At 42.0% G+C, this 14488-nt stretch overlaps 1 protein-coding gene across 7 annotated transcripts in view; it reads right to left on the bottom strand.

The window, feature by feature from the left end:
* The window catches only part of PAPOLA (poly(A) polymerase alpha), a 53061-nt gene extending 41036 nt beyond the window's left edge, over positions 1 to 12025 (bottom strand). For all 7 annotated transcript variants that reach the window (XM_068991365.1, XM_068991368.1, XM_068991370.1 and 4 more), the window contains exon 1: positions 11832 to 12025. Coding sequence is in view for 1 of the 7 variants with exons in the window: in XM_068991367.1 (XP_068847468.1) it covers positions 11832 to 11839 (8 nt within the window). In the remaining 6 variants the exon portion in view is untranslated. The remainder of the gene's footprint in view (positions 1 to 11831) is intronic.
* Positions 12026 to 14488: the final 2463 nt, after the last annotated feature.

The following is a 14488-nucleotide window of genomic DNA, read 5'->3' as shown; positions in this document are numbered from 1 at the left end:
CACCAGGCTTCTCCATCCAAGGAATTTTCTAGGCAAGAGTACTGGAGTGGGTTGCCATTTCCTTCTCCAGGGGATCTTCCTAACCCAGGGATCGAACCCGGGTCTCCCACATTGTAGGCAGACGCTTTACTGTCTGAGCCACCGGGGAATCTCAACTTCTACAATTATATAAAACAATAAGGAAAAAAACTAGATAGAGAGCCAGAGTATTTGTGATCCATTAAAATTTCTTTCTGGCTTTCCATTTAAATATCAAAAATGCTTGTGCTTTTCCTGAATAACTGGTTCACTTTCATCTCATGAACATATTCGTGTCTACCTTTAGGCTACCGCCTGAATTCTTACAGCAAAACTGATGGCCATCCTCCTGCAAGTTCTCTGCAAAAATCCAAAAATCACTGTACTTCTCTAAGAACTATTTTAGTACCCTAATTTCTAGTTTTATACCTCTGCCCTGATCCATCCTCTTCATCCACCTTTAATGTAAACATCTTGCCAGCTTTCAAAATATGACTAAAGCCTTTTTAAATCTTAATCCTTTCTGGATCAGAGCAAGAGATGAATTGTGCCCTACCCTTCAAAATTACAAAGGGCTCTCCCAGTGGCTCAGTGGTAAAGAATCTGCCTGCCAATGAAGAAGATGAGAGTTGGATCCCCGGATCGGGAAGATCCCCTGGAGAAGGAAATGGCAACCCACTCCAGTATTCTTGCTTAGAAGTCCCAAGGGCAGAGGAGCCATGGTGGGCTCGTCCACGGGGTTACAAGGAGTTGGACAGGACTGAGTGAGTGAGCTCACATGCACAAAATTACAAAGGGCAGCCCAACACTCCTCCGGAGAAGGCAATAGCACCCCACTCCAGTACTCTTGCCTGGAAAATCCCATGGATGGAGGAGCCTGGTGGGCTGCAGTCCACGGGGTCGCTAACAGTCGGACACGACTGAGCGACTTCACTTTCATGCATTGGAGAAGGAAATGGTAACCCACTCCAGTGTCCTTTCCTGGAGAATCCCAGGGACGGGGAGCCTGGTGGGCTTCCATCTCTGGGGCTGCACAGAGTCGGACACAACTGAAGCAACTTAGCAGCAGCAGCAACACTCCTTCCCCCATTCTACTGTTTTGGAGGTCAGGAGGGAGGAAGAGAGCACAATACTGAATATTTTCAGAGTTCTCTCTTATACCATAGGGGCATTTTCTTTATAATATTTAAAATAATTTACACCAAGGCAAAGCTTGCACATAACACATGCCCACCTTTATTTTTTTCTTGTTTTTTACGCTTCAACAATATTTTATATAACAACTCGATTCCAATACTTGTTCTGCTCTTGGCATTCTTGGTCCCACTCCTTCTATTCCCTGACTATGCCAGTCTACCATCCACACTGCTACCAAACATCACCCTCCTAAAACAGGGCTTCCTTAAAAACCACATGACTTCTGGTATAAAGGCATTCAAAACTGGGTCCACAAAATCTGCTCTCAACCCAAAAGCAATCTGATAAAGAGAAAGCAGGCCTGATTTCACTTCTACTAGTTATGCTGCTCTGATGTCACCTCTGCCATTAGCTGTGTCACTTTTATTAAGTTGTACCTCTATGGAGTCATTAAAGCTCTTCTCTGCTTTGGATGGCAAACTAAAAATTTAAATACTGTAACACATTTATGTCACAGAAGACCAGTTTCCAAACACAGAGATCCTTCCCTTCCCCATGCTAGGCTATCTAGGATCTAAATCTAATTAGGGTACTTAGAAATGACAACATTTTTGTGAAACTGGAGTATGAATATAGGCTGCTTATTTTGGCTAGAGATTTGTTTCAAAAGCTTAAGCATCCAGTTTAAACAATACTTGCACTCTGAAACATTAAGAACCACTCTACTGCCATAAATATAAAGCTAACTCAAATGCTGCAAGTTCCTATGATTTGTAAACCAGTTAAGTGATTTCCCTGGTGGCTCAGACAGTAAAGCGTCTGCCTACCATGTTGGAGACCTGGGTTTGATCCCTGGGTTTGGAAGATCCTGTGGAGAAGGAAATGGCAACTCACTCCAGTACTCTTGCCTGGAAAATCTCATGGATGGAGGAGTGTGGTGGGCTACAGTCCTTGGGGCTGCGAAGAGTCAGACACGACTGAGCGACTTCACTTAAGTAGCCATACTTTCAAACAGTCAAAGTATGATCAGTCATGGATGTAGTATATTGATGACCACTTCAAATAAGTGAGGAAAGTAAGGAACACTCCAATGAAAACCTGCATTAGTACTTGTTTTCACTAACTGAATGAAATCCAAGGAGGATTTTCACTTTTACAAAAATGGCAAAAACACTGCTCATTTGTTTTGCAAGCTGTTTCAGAGGGAGCCTGCACCCTGAGCGGCAAGAGTGGCACTACTACCAACCTCCTTTCCCAGAAAATGTGTGTGTTCACTATCAAACTGCCATAACTTTTAATGGTGTCTGTGAGCCACTATGCTTTATTTCAACTTATTCTGTGCATCTGTTAGCAAGATGCATGTAAGGTAGCTGCTTCTTCATTTTATGCCATTTTGGCTTACAAAAGGTTTCATAGGACCCCTCTACTTTCGGATACCGAGGGAAACCTGTATCCTTAATATGTTCTTATATCAACTTTTTAAAAAGTTTCATTGCAAATCAAGGAAGCACATTAAGACAATCATTTTTTTTCTGTCAGATTGGAGAAAAAGAGGGCTGATGTATATCTGGTAAAAATGAGAGACTTATAAACATCTAATATTAGCAATGGTATAAGAAAATGAGCACTCTTATCCATCACAAAGGAGATGAACTTGGCATATAATTTTTAAAAGCAATCTGGAGTCATCAAATTTTTTTCTAAAGCGATTTCTAGCAATTTCACCTCTAGCAATCTATCTTACACAACTCACTAGGACACCAGGACTCAAACTGAAGGCCCTGAAATTGGCAGACTGATGCTCTTTAATTTACCTTTTTAATACATAAAATGTGTACAGGAAAGCACAAATTTCTACTGCTCATTCCTATACAATGGATTCGAGAGAGACAGGCCAAATATGGGCCCAAAATCCTGTAGAGCAACAATGATCTTGAAATGGGCAGTGCCTATTCCAGCATTATCCTTTATAAAGGGACCATGCTTGGTATTTGTAAATAAATACCTCTCTTGACCCCACAGATTCTCGAATTTGACCTTTCTCATAGGAATAGTACAAAAGATACCCAAGGCTGTTCGCTGGAATGTTGTTCACAGCGCACTACGAACTGGAAACCACCTAAATATCCATTAATATGATATAGGACTGACGAATTATGGTGCATTCTTACAACTTAAATCTACGCTACATAAAAAGAACGAGGTAGTCGCATGGATGATGCTCACCATGTTAGGTGTTGCAGAATGTAAGTATGATAATAGTATTTATTGAAACCTCAGGATATTCCAGTGTGGCAAGCACTTCACATTATTCCCAACTGTTCGAATGACTCTACTATTACCTGTCTCCATTTTACAGATGAAGAAACTAAAGAGAGGAAAGTGAAAGTGAAGTCGCTCAGTCACGTCCGACTCTCTGCGACCCCATGGACTGTAGCTTACCAGGCTTCTCCGTCCATGGGATTCTCCAGGCAATACTGGAGTGGGTTGCCGTTTTCTTCTCCAGGGGATCTTCCCAACCCAGGGATCAAACCCGGCTCTCCCGCATTGGAGGCAGACGCTTTAACCTCTGAGCCACCAGGGAAGCCCAAAGAGAGGAAAGGCTGACCTAAATTCACTGGGTCAGGGTATGGCCTCAGGCATCTGACTGTAATAGTTAAGCCTCCAGACATCTTTCATAACATACAGTCTTGTATCTTCAAAAATCATTTGTGTGTTACATCCATCTTGCTGTTCAGTGGCTCAGTTGTGTCTGACTCTGCAACCCCATGGACTGTGGCCTGCTAGGCAAGAATACTGGAGTGGGTTGTCATGCCCTTCTCCAGGGGATCTTCCCCATCCAGGGATCTAACCTGGGTCTCCTGCACTGTGGGCAGATTCCTTACCATCTGTACCACCTATGTCTATTATGTCTATACATGCATAGAAATGTAACAAGCAGAATTGACTGGTGGAATAATTTCATCTTATAACATTTTGTTTTGATTTGTTCAAGTATTTTTTTTAATTGATGAAATCATACAGAAGTTGAAAATCTAATTCTTACTATTCACCATTAAGTTTGTGATGATAAAGAGGCTAAACCCCCCACCCCTGAAATCATTCCCCAACAGCAAGAGACACCAAATAACTGCTCAATTTAAATCAATAATTAGCATTTCGATTATTGGCTCTGTAGTTTATCCTATTCAAACAGTTAAAGAACCGAAATAAAAACTTTAAGATGCCCTCTTCAGTGTAATGCTCTGTGATTAGAAAATTAAATACAAACCATGATTTACAGCTTTAGAGCACTGGCAAAGCATTCAAGGTTATCTATCAAACTTCATTAATCCAATTTTCCTAAAAGCACTTTTTCCTCATTTGTTTTTTCCAAAAAACTATATTACTAGGCTGAAACTTACCGAATTAGGATCCCAAGTATGTATGAGAGACAATACTAAAATCAGGAATACAAAGATAGTCTCTATCCTCAGTGACAATCTCAAATTTGGTCAGAGATTCAGATCTTTAAACAAAAGATGGGTGCAAAGTAAAAGCTTATAATAAACAGCACAGAAAGAAAGAATCAAGGCTCTGCCAAAGGAAAAGGATCAGGAGATGTGCGCTCTATAAACAACTGGAGAACAGAAGAGCAGTCTCAGCAGATGACACACTAACCGAAAGGACAACAAATCACCAACGGTGTTTTCGGAAATGGTTAATATTTAACGGCTTTCACCTCAATTTAAACAAAGCTCAAGCTACTGATGAATCCCTGCCTCCTCATATGGGACATTTGGAGACCTCATATGGGAACTGTAGACCCATCATATTAACAGGGCCAATTGCCTCAAAATGTAGATATTAATCAACAGAAAACACTCATTTCTTGTTAGTTTCAGTCAGTAAAGTTAAAACTGAAAGCTTAGCTTACCTTCCTTGAAAGTAATCAGATAAATCATAATAACATGATATATATATCTTTATATATAATCTTTAGGTATAAATTATATAACTTGCTGTTTAAAGGCCTTAACCGTAAACATAATGTGTCCACTCAAGCAGGATAAAAGGACACTGAACAAAATAAGAATATGGGATCTCTCTAAAATATCTGAATGTGCACTAAATATTAATTCTTAGCAGAAATAATACAATCTACTCTTTCACAAGAAGTTTAAAATACATTTAAATTTTACTAGTAGCTTAACAGTCAAGCTTACAGTATTTGCTAAGACGTTATTCTAAATGGCTATATCACCTTCAGCCTGTGTAAGAGGTACTAAATATAGTTAGAACCTAACTACAATCTTAAAATAGGTAGTCCAGGTGGCTCATCCAACCAGTATTTAGTAAGCATCAGAGCACCTACAGATGAAGCAACAGTTCACCCTCAGGGGGAACAAATTATGATGAATCCCAAGGTCAAACTTTGGAAATAAACGGTTGATTATACAGAGAAAAGCACTCATTACTCAACTGTAACAAAGGCCAGGTATTTTCCCCTCTTTCCTAAGGGCACTTCTAACTGTCACTTTGACATCTAAAAGGGGCTAGAAGTAAGAACAACAAAAATGGCCAAATGACAGCATTCCTGCATCAGTATTTGTCATGCATAATTTGAAAATGAGGGAAATGTAACTAGAGAATCTAAAAATATTTTTTAAGTGTATCAGAAAAAAATATTCAACAACATATTATATCATAGTATTATACACATTAACTCCAGGATATACAATTTAGATGCTAATAACCAAAGAACTACAAAGACTGTAAAATACAAGAATCTGGTTTCTGAAATATAGAGGGAATAGAAATTTGAGACAATTCTATAACAGAAGAGGAATAAAGATTATCTATTTTTAATTTCTACATTTTCTTCTTCCCCAAATTCTTAAGTTTTCAAATCAGAATGCTATAAAATTCTGCAAACCTGCAATCCAAAGATTAAACAAATATTTTTTGAGAACCCGATCTTGAAACTTAAGTATACTTAAGACACATCAACAGGCGCCAACTGAGTTGAGGTACACAGGAAATGCTACAGTACGAGGATGATAATGAAACATGGAACCCAGAGTCGAATTTGGTTCCAATCTACAACTTAGTGGGCTTCCCTTGTGACTCAGATGGTTAAGAATCCGCCTGCAATGCGGGAGACCTAGGTTCGATCCTGAATTGGAAGATCCCCTGGAGAAGGGAACAGCTACCCACTCCAATATTCTGGCCTGGAGAATTCAACGGACCATATAGTCCATAGGGTCACAACCAGACATGACTGAGCAACTGTCACATTCATTCATTCATTCATTCATTCAAGAACGAATCTCAACTGCAATGGGGCTGTTTCATGAGTCAGAAACTGAGACTGTACAGTCATTTAAAAGCTGCTGAAGAATCAGGACGATGAACATACCAAATAAAAGACAAGCCTCTTCCACCACCCAAAAGTGAAAAATAGCTGGGACTCCAAATGGCCTCATTTTGCCTAAAGTGAGCTTCTATAAACTTGGCTACAAGCAACTGAAGGTGAAATTTAATTGTAATGTTAACTTGAAGTAGTTCAGCTGCCAAGAAATGGAATATTCTGATGAATCAAAACATTTTAAAAGATGTTTTCAAGCTAGAAGGCTTAAGGGAGTGGTGATGGGGGGCAGTCAGAGAGTAGAAAGTGAATAGGCTTATAAATTTACCCAGATCCAATACCTTCCCTCCCAACTTCTCCATCAAAATAGCACGAATTGAAAACATGTTTATGGTAAAATATCACATGGGCTTTCCCATGGCTCAGCGGTAAAGAATCCACCTGCAATGCAGGAGATGCAAGCTGGATTCTGGTGCAAGAAGATCCTCTGGAGACGGGAATGGCTACCCACTCCATTATTATTGCCTCGGAAATTCCATGGACAGAGGAGCATGACAGGCTGCAGTCCATGGGGTCATCAAGAGTCGACACAACCGACTGACTAAACAACAATCACATTTCAAAACCATAACCAGCATTATTAAGCAGCTCATTACAAAACCTCTAAATCTTAAAATCTGATAATCAAAAACTCTCAGACGTTACCCTTCTTAAAGATTACTTAATACACTGTTTTTCACTGACAACAAAAAACGTCTTTATATCAGGTGTGTCCATTCCTCCAGACAGTTCAAAACCCACCAGAGATGCTGCACTGACACCACCATTGCAAACAGCAGCCTGACAGCTGTCAGCTGTTACTATACATCAGCACTTCTCAAACTTTTGGGTCTTAGGACTCTTTTACAAGTCATAAAGACTCAAATAAGCTCATGTTTATGTGGATTATGTCTGTCACTGTTTACTGCATTAGAGATTCCAACGGAAATTTTTTAAAATGCCAATTCATTTAAGTGACAAGAGATCTATCATATGCCAACATAAGTGATTTTTTTAATAACTGTTTTCTAAAACAAAAGATTTAGTGAGAATAGCACTATTCTACATTTTTGCAAGTCTCTTTAATTCTGGTTTAATAAAAAACAGCTGGATTCTCATGTCTGCTTCTGCATGCAATCCTTTTTGATAAACTGTTTTGGTAGATGCACAGGAAGAAAACCTGGATTAACACCACTGTAAGTGGAAAGGAAGGGTATTTTAACAGTCTTTTCAAATAACTGTGGATATTCTTCTTTAATACTACACCAAATGCCCCAAGTGGTAATTTCTTAAAGCCTAGTTACAATATGAAAGAAAGCAGAAACCACAGCAAAAAACCCTTTGTATTCTTGTATTAAAATCCATTGGTCCATCCTGCACTTACACCTGCCTTCCAAATGTTGACACATTTTAAAAACCACAGTATTTTTAAAGTGTTCATTAATATCACCATCAATCAAATCAGAAATATTTTTAATTATTGGGAGGCTGACAAGTTCACAATGGCAAAAACAAGCATTACAAAATTCTAAGTTTTGCTTGAAAGCTCAAATTTTATCACTGACTACATTGTCAGTTGTTTTCCTTAAAGACAGACTCCATTTTTCAAGCAAATGCTAAGTCATCAAGTATGAACATCATGGTTCATCACTTGTTCTTTCAGGTAAAAACAGAACTCCATAAGAAAAGCACTAGCTTAGCTCACAAATCAACCAGCTGAGCTCTTCACAAAACAGCCATCCTTCTTTTTAGCAGCTTAATGTGTACTTTCCATTGAATCACAATTTATTTTTTTTTTTAATCACAATTTATTTAAAAGACAAACTGAAGGGTCAAGAGTCTTAGTAAAATTAACATTTTTACTGCATCATCAAGGACTTTTTTTTCAAACTGTGTGTCTGTGTGCATGTGTATAGTGAAATAACGACAACTAGAAGGATACGGCGCCTCTGCCTCAATTCTTCCTAAAGCACAAGCATCATCACCCATCACTTTTACAGCACTGGTGCAAATATCAACAGACTGAAAAAGATATAACATCTCAACACTGTGAATAGTTTAGATTTTATGTACTCTCGAAGGATCAAAGACCCCCGACGTCTAGACTTCTACAGGTCACAGTCTGAAAACCACTGCTACACAATATTACTTTCCACCAAACGGTCCCAGTTCTAGCTCTTATCGCTACATGAAACTACTCCAATTCCCCCGTTTTTGGTGACAACTCCAAGTATCTGGAAGGAAAGCTATTGTCTCCAGCCAACTCTTGCTAAATATCTCTTCCAATAATACCCTACAAATGTGGCATGAATGTTAAATCATTGATAACGTTTATTCTCCTTGAAGTCTTTTCATTACCAGTGATAGCCAGAAGTGAGCTGAAAAATAAATAAAGATCTAACCAGCACAGAATAAGGCAGAAATTGGAATATAGTCCCCGTACAGTATTATACTTTATATTAGTGCAGTGGCTCTCAACAAGATTTTGGTCCCCAGGGTACACCTGGCAACATTTGGACACATTTTTGGTTGTCATTATCAGAATATGGGGAGTGAGAATCCTGAAATCTAGAGGTCAGGGATGTTGTTAGACACCCTACAATACACACGACAGAATTATTCGCCTAAAATATCAATACTACCAACATGAGAAATCCTGTATTAATGGGTCTGAAGACTATCAAAAATCTTGCAAACTTCATCACCATGGCTCTTAAACCATGTCAGCTTTTCAAAATTATATGTGCAATTAGATATGCTTTGGGACAATATATGGGAGACTTGTTCACAATGTTTTCTAATGATTTTCTCATGACTTAACTTCAATAATCTGTTTTGATTTTATCCATTCTGACAACTTATCTATGGTCTACACCTTAACCCCACCCCCTATACAATTTTAACAGCCATACTGAACATGTAACTGGAAGTCAAACACTAATACAGTTTGCAAATCACAATTCAAAACATGAAATAAAATTAATGACACCAAAATATGAAAAACAAAGTAAATTAATGGGGGGCAGGGATCCTATTTAACTTGGCTGTCTTTGGCCTTTCCAGTTTATTTCAATCGGAGAAGGCAATGGCACTCCACTCCAATACTCTTGCCTGGAAAACCCCATGGACAAAGGAGCCTGGTAGGCTGCAGTCCATGGGGCCGCTAAGAGTCGGGCACGACTGAGCGATTTCACTTTCACTTTTATGCACTGGAGAAGGAAATGGCAACCCACTCCAGTGTTCTTGCCTGGAGAACCCCAGGGACGGTGGAGCCTGGTGGGCTACCGTCTCTGGGGTCCAACAGAATCGGACACAACTGAAGCGACTTAGCAGTTTATTTCAAAAGAGCTACAGTACACTTAGGGTTAAAAATAAGAGGGACAGCTAATGAGTATCTGTCCACATTTCAAGAAACACACTAGAAAGGCAATACCCATGTGTGGGAATCTGCTGCCTTCACTGTGTCTCCCATTTTAAACATCTGAACTAACTTCCCAAAAATCTGAAGTACTTAGGTCTTTAAAAGAAATGTATACTTCCCTGCCCCAATGTTGGGAAAAAGTAGGTATAAAAGAACTGTCAATTTCTAAAAGACATAAACCACTTTAAGAACACATTTCGTGTTCAATGTTTAATACTGACATGATAGATTAACAGAAAGAGAAGTCCCTTTTTAAAAACAGCGGTAAAATGTGAGCTAACACAGTCATGTGGCATTACTGCAAACATTAAGGTTGACTTTAATAGCTGCTGAATTGAAAAATGCCACAAAAATCCTAAGACTCGGTTCTCCTAGTAACCCTTTTTATCGTTCCATAAAAGGAAGAAATCAATTAACAGGGGCCTTGCAGATTACAAGACTTTAGGTCTATATATTTAATTAAAACAAATATTCTCATTACAGAAATAATACGCCTCTTAACAAAATGACTGGAGTGGGTGAGGAGGAGCGTGAAATTCCTTTCTAAAATATCGTGTAAAGTACGACAGGTGTGTTTAATGCCTGTTTCAAAGTTACAGCCTCACCTGAAAAGAGAGACACATATACGTACATAAATAAAACTGTAAAACTATAATCACATATATTTGCAGAAAAGTTAATTTTACTTAAAAAAAAAAAACAAAAACAAAAAAACCTGAGGCGCTAAAATAGGTGTCAGAAACTCTGAAATTTCTCTTCTACCTTGAAGCAAAACTTCAAGGGTCGATTACATGCTTGGGGGCTACAACGAAGAGAACGCCTCAGCCCTTCGTTTCTTACCCTTGAATCTTCAAAAATGGAAGAAATGCCGTCTCACTATTTAGGCCTCTGCACTGCTGTGTATATACGCAGGGAAAAAACGCTGTAATCTTTCTATCAACAATGAGTTCTCAAATTACATCCCAGTCTTTCAAATAGAAAAAGAAAACTTAAAAAAAAAAAAACCTCTACAAGGCAAAGAAAGTAAAAGATGTAGGCCTAGTGGGATTAAAAGCCGAAGACAAACTACAGTAAGAAAAAGTCTACCATCAGAAAAACAAAAAAAGTTATCACTGCAGATGGAGAGACGGAAGCAGGAAGAACTCCGGCGACCCTATCAAAACAAAACCGGGAGAGCAATACGTAACGCAAGGCCTTTCGATGAGGGCGCCCGGGAAAATGCCCCTTTTCCGGGGACTGAAAGACTGGAGGGGATTGGGGCGGGTGGAGGGGATAGAGGTTTCAAACAGCGGGGCTCGACGCTCAAAACTGGGTTTTGTTTTGTTTTTTAAACTCGTGTTCATGCAAGCTGGGACGTGAAGTGGGTTAACACTGGCGCACGACGTGGGCCAACTTGGAAACGGTGAGGAGACGTAGGCCGGGAACAGAAACAGCAGAATGAGCCCGCCAGGCGCTGGGGTGGGGGCGGGGGGCCAAGCCCGAACCCCGAGTGCAGACCCCGCGAGGAGCAGCAGGGCCTTCCGCCCGGGCCGCTGGCCACCGGGTTTGTTTTTTTTTTTCTCGCCTCCTTTCTATTATCGGACCAAGCTCGAGCACTCCAGTTAAAGAGGTTCCTCCGGCCCTTTTCGGAAGGGGAAGGCCCCCGGCCGGACAGCCGCCAAAGCGAGGGAGTGGGGGGGTAGTGGGAAGCGGGAACGGAGCACAAGGGGGAAGTGAAGCGGCGAACGGGAGGGAGGAAACAGGAAGAGCCCCAGTCCTGCCGGCCTCCCCCGCGGGGCGAGGGCCCGACTCCCGCGACCCCTCCCCCTCGCCCGACGCCCCCCAAGGCCCCGTCGGCATGCGGGAGAAAACAGAATACAAATCACTTACAACGGCATCGTCTCCTGCGCCGGCACCGCCCAGTCACTTCCCCCCCGCAACCGCCGCCGCTGCCGCCCTGGGCATGATCCACTGAGGCGGGAGGGAGGGGGGCGGGGGCCTGCCTTAGCCCTGGGTCCTACCCCACTCCCGCACCCGCTCCCGCCGCTTTAAGCGCTTCTCCTCCTTCCCCTTCGTCCTAACATGGCGCCCGAGCGCTACCACAGCAACGTTCTAGAACCGGTGACGTCGCCACGCACGCCGGGCGCGCGCCTGCGCGCAGCAGCCGCACGGCGCCGCGAAGCCTCACGGGAAGGGTAGTTCAATAGCCTGCTTGCGCCCCAGCGACTTCCGGCTGGCGCCCCGGAAACTTCCGCCCGGATCCCGTCCACCTTCCGCGGCTGCAGTCCGGGTGCGGGACAGGGTGAGAAAGGTGAGGGGTTCCTTCTTTTAGCGGCGGAGGGGAGCGGGTGTCCCCTTTTGTCGGGCTGGTCTCGTCGCCGATGCGGCCCGGACTGCGCGCGGCAGGGCCCGGAGAGGGGCGTCGCTTCTGGTGCATTGTGAGGTCGCCCAGGTCTCGCCGCCCGAGGTCGCGCTGCTACTCAGACCGGTCGGTGGAGGCTCTTGGAGAGGCCTGAGGCGCCCGCGCGGGCCCACCACTCGCCCCAGGTGCCAGTCGAGCGCGGGGCTCGGCACGGTGTCACTGAATTGTAACAAGTCACCCAGCCTCTCCTTGCTTTTCTGAAGAGTTGAGTGTCTGCCTGCTTCCCAGGGGACTGGGGCCTGTTGAATGCGCTAATGCAAGAGGGGTGCTTGGCACAGCGAGCAACAGAGAGGAGCGTAGGGTCGCCGCTAGGACTCTGCTGCCCTGCTAGGCTCAGTTTAACTCAGCGTGAGGCCTTGAAGTTGTTCTGCCCGCTAATGTGTACGCAGGCGCTCGAGAAATAACTTGAGTGAATAGAAATTTGAAGGCTAGGACTCTGATGACCGCGGCTTCGGGAGCACGAGCTCTTTTTTTTTTTTTTTTGACAACTGGGGCCCTGGAACTCACTAATAAAGCTGTCACTCAGTAGAAACGTAGGTGGCAGTAACCCTTGGAATGTTAGCAAAGGCCTTTTCGCCTCCATTTTCCCCAAGGCTATGTTTTTTCAATCCATTCTGTCCCTAAGCGTTCACTCCGAACCTCCAGCCAAAGTTTCAGAAAGAATGTCCCAGACTGACTAGACTCTGATTCTCCTTCCTTCGAATTTAGAACGCATTCCAGAGGGTCACACAGAGCTTAATGGAGGGCAGGGGAGCAGTCATAGGGGAAATTAAAGTTCTAAATAGCAGTCAAATAGGGGAAATTAAAGTTCTAAATTCTTAAAACATGTTAATATGCCCTTGTAAATTCTCAGGAAGTCTAACCAAAGATTTCCCTTTTTTTCACCAAACGTTTAGTGGGACTTGAAAACCACAAGGGTCTAAAACCCACATTATCCAATAGGGTAGCCGTTTGTCACACGTAAAATGAGGCTATTCCGTTTAAGATATGATGTAAGTACAAATCACATGTGTTGTCAGAGATACTAGTATGAACAGAAGAATGTGAAATACCTCACTGACAGTTTTTTATATCTTGATTTAAATATAATGCATTAAAAATATGAAAATTCCAACTGTTTGTTTTTACTTTTTAAAATGTGACTACTGGGAACTTTGCTGGTGGTCCAGTGGGAAAGACTCTGTTCACAATGCAAGAGGGCCTGGATTCCATCCCTGGTCAGGGAACTAGACCCCACATGCCTCAACTAAAAAGTTTGCATGAGACAAGTGACAACTAAAGATCCTGTGTGTGCAACTAAGCTCCAATGCAGCCAAATAAACATCTTTTTAAAAACTTGACTGCTACAAAAATATAAATTATATATGTGGCCCTCAATTGTACTGAACAGCAGTGGCCTGGAGACAGACATGTTTTATTCCAGTTCTACTTGTTAGCCCTTAGCTCTTGTGGCTTTAGTTGGGGGCCCAGTAATAGACTTTCTTTAGATTTTTTGAAAATCTAAGCTCCAGTGAAATTAATAACATGTTTATAAGTTGCTCATAAAAATGGGCACTGATGATGGTCAAATACTGACCCACTTACCTTACATTCTGGGTGAGTGAGAGCAGACAAACACGTGAACGTATAAGGGAATTATACTTCATAATAAGAACCAAGAATAAAAATAAATCAGTTCAACTTTAGATACTGCGGTCAAACAGTCTTTCAGAGGAGCCAACTGTTGACTTGAAAAAGAGGCACACCATGAGAGTTAAGTTTTATTTGGGGCCAAATGAGGACTGCAGCCCAGGAGACAGCACCTCAGATAGCTTGGAGAAACTGCTCCAAAGGGGTAGTGCAGGAAGGTCAATATATGTGATTTTGGTGAAGGAGGAGTTTACTCAATCAAGCACTTAATCTTAGGAAAGGTTTTCTGTTAGTCAGGAGGAGCTGATGTCACCAGGAAGGGATTTAGTACTTTTCTAGATATAAGGAGATGCAAGGATTGGGGTCATGAAATCAGTTCCTGAAAATAACTCTCTACAGACCTGTTCCACCAGTTTCCCTGGGGCACAAAATGCCTCATTCTCCACCCCGAACTCCCTTCAGATCCTATTGGAGGTCAAGAGCTGCAGCAGCAAAG

Source organism: Capricornis sumatraensis, chromosome 19 (genome assembly GCF_032405125.1).
Source record: "Capricornis sumatraensis isolate serow.1 chromosome 19, serow.2, whole genome shotgun sequence".
NCBI classification, from domain to species: domain Eukaryota; kingdom Metazoa; phylum Chordata; class Mammalia; order Artiodactyla; family Bovidae; genus Capricornis; species Capricornis sumatraensis.
This window is presented reverse-complemented; position numbering and strand designations above follow the sequence as displayed.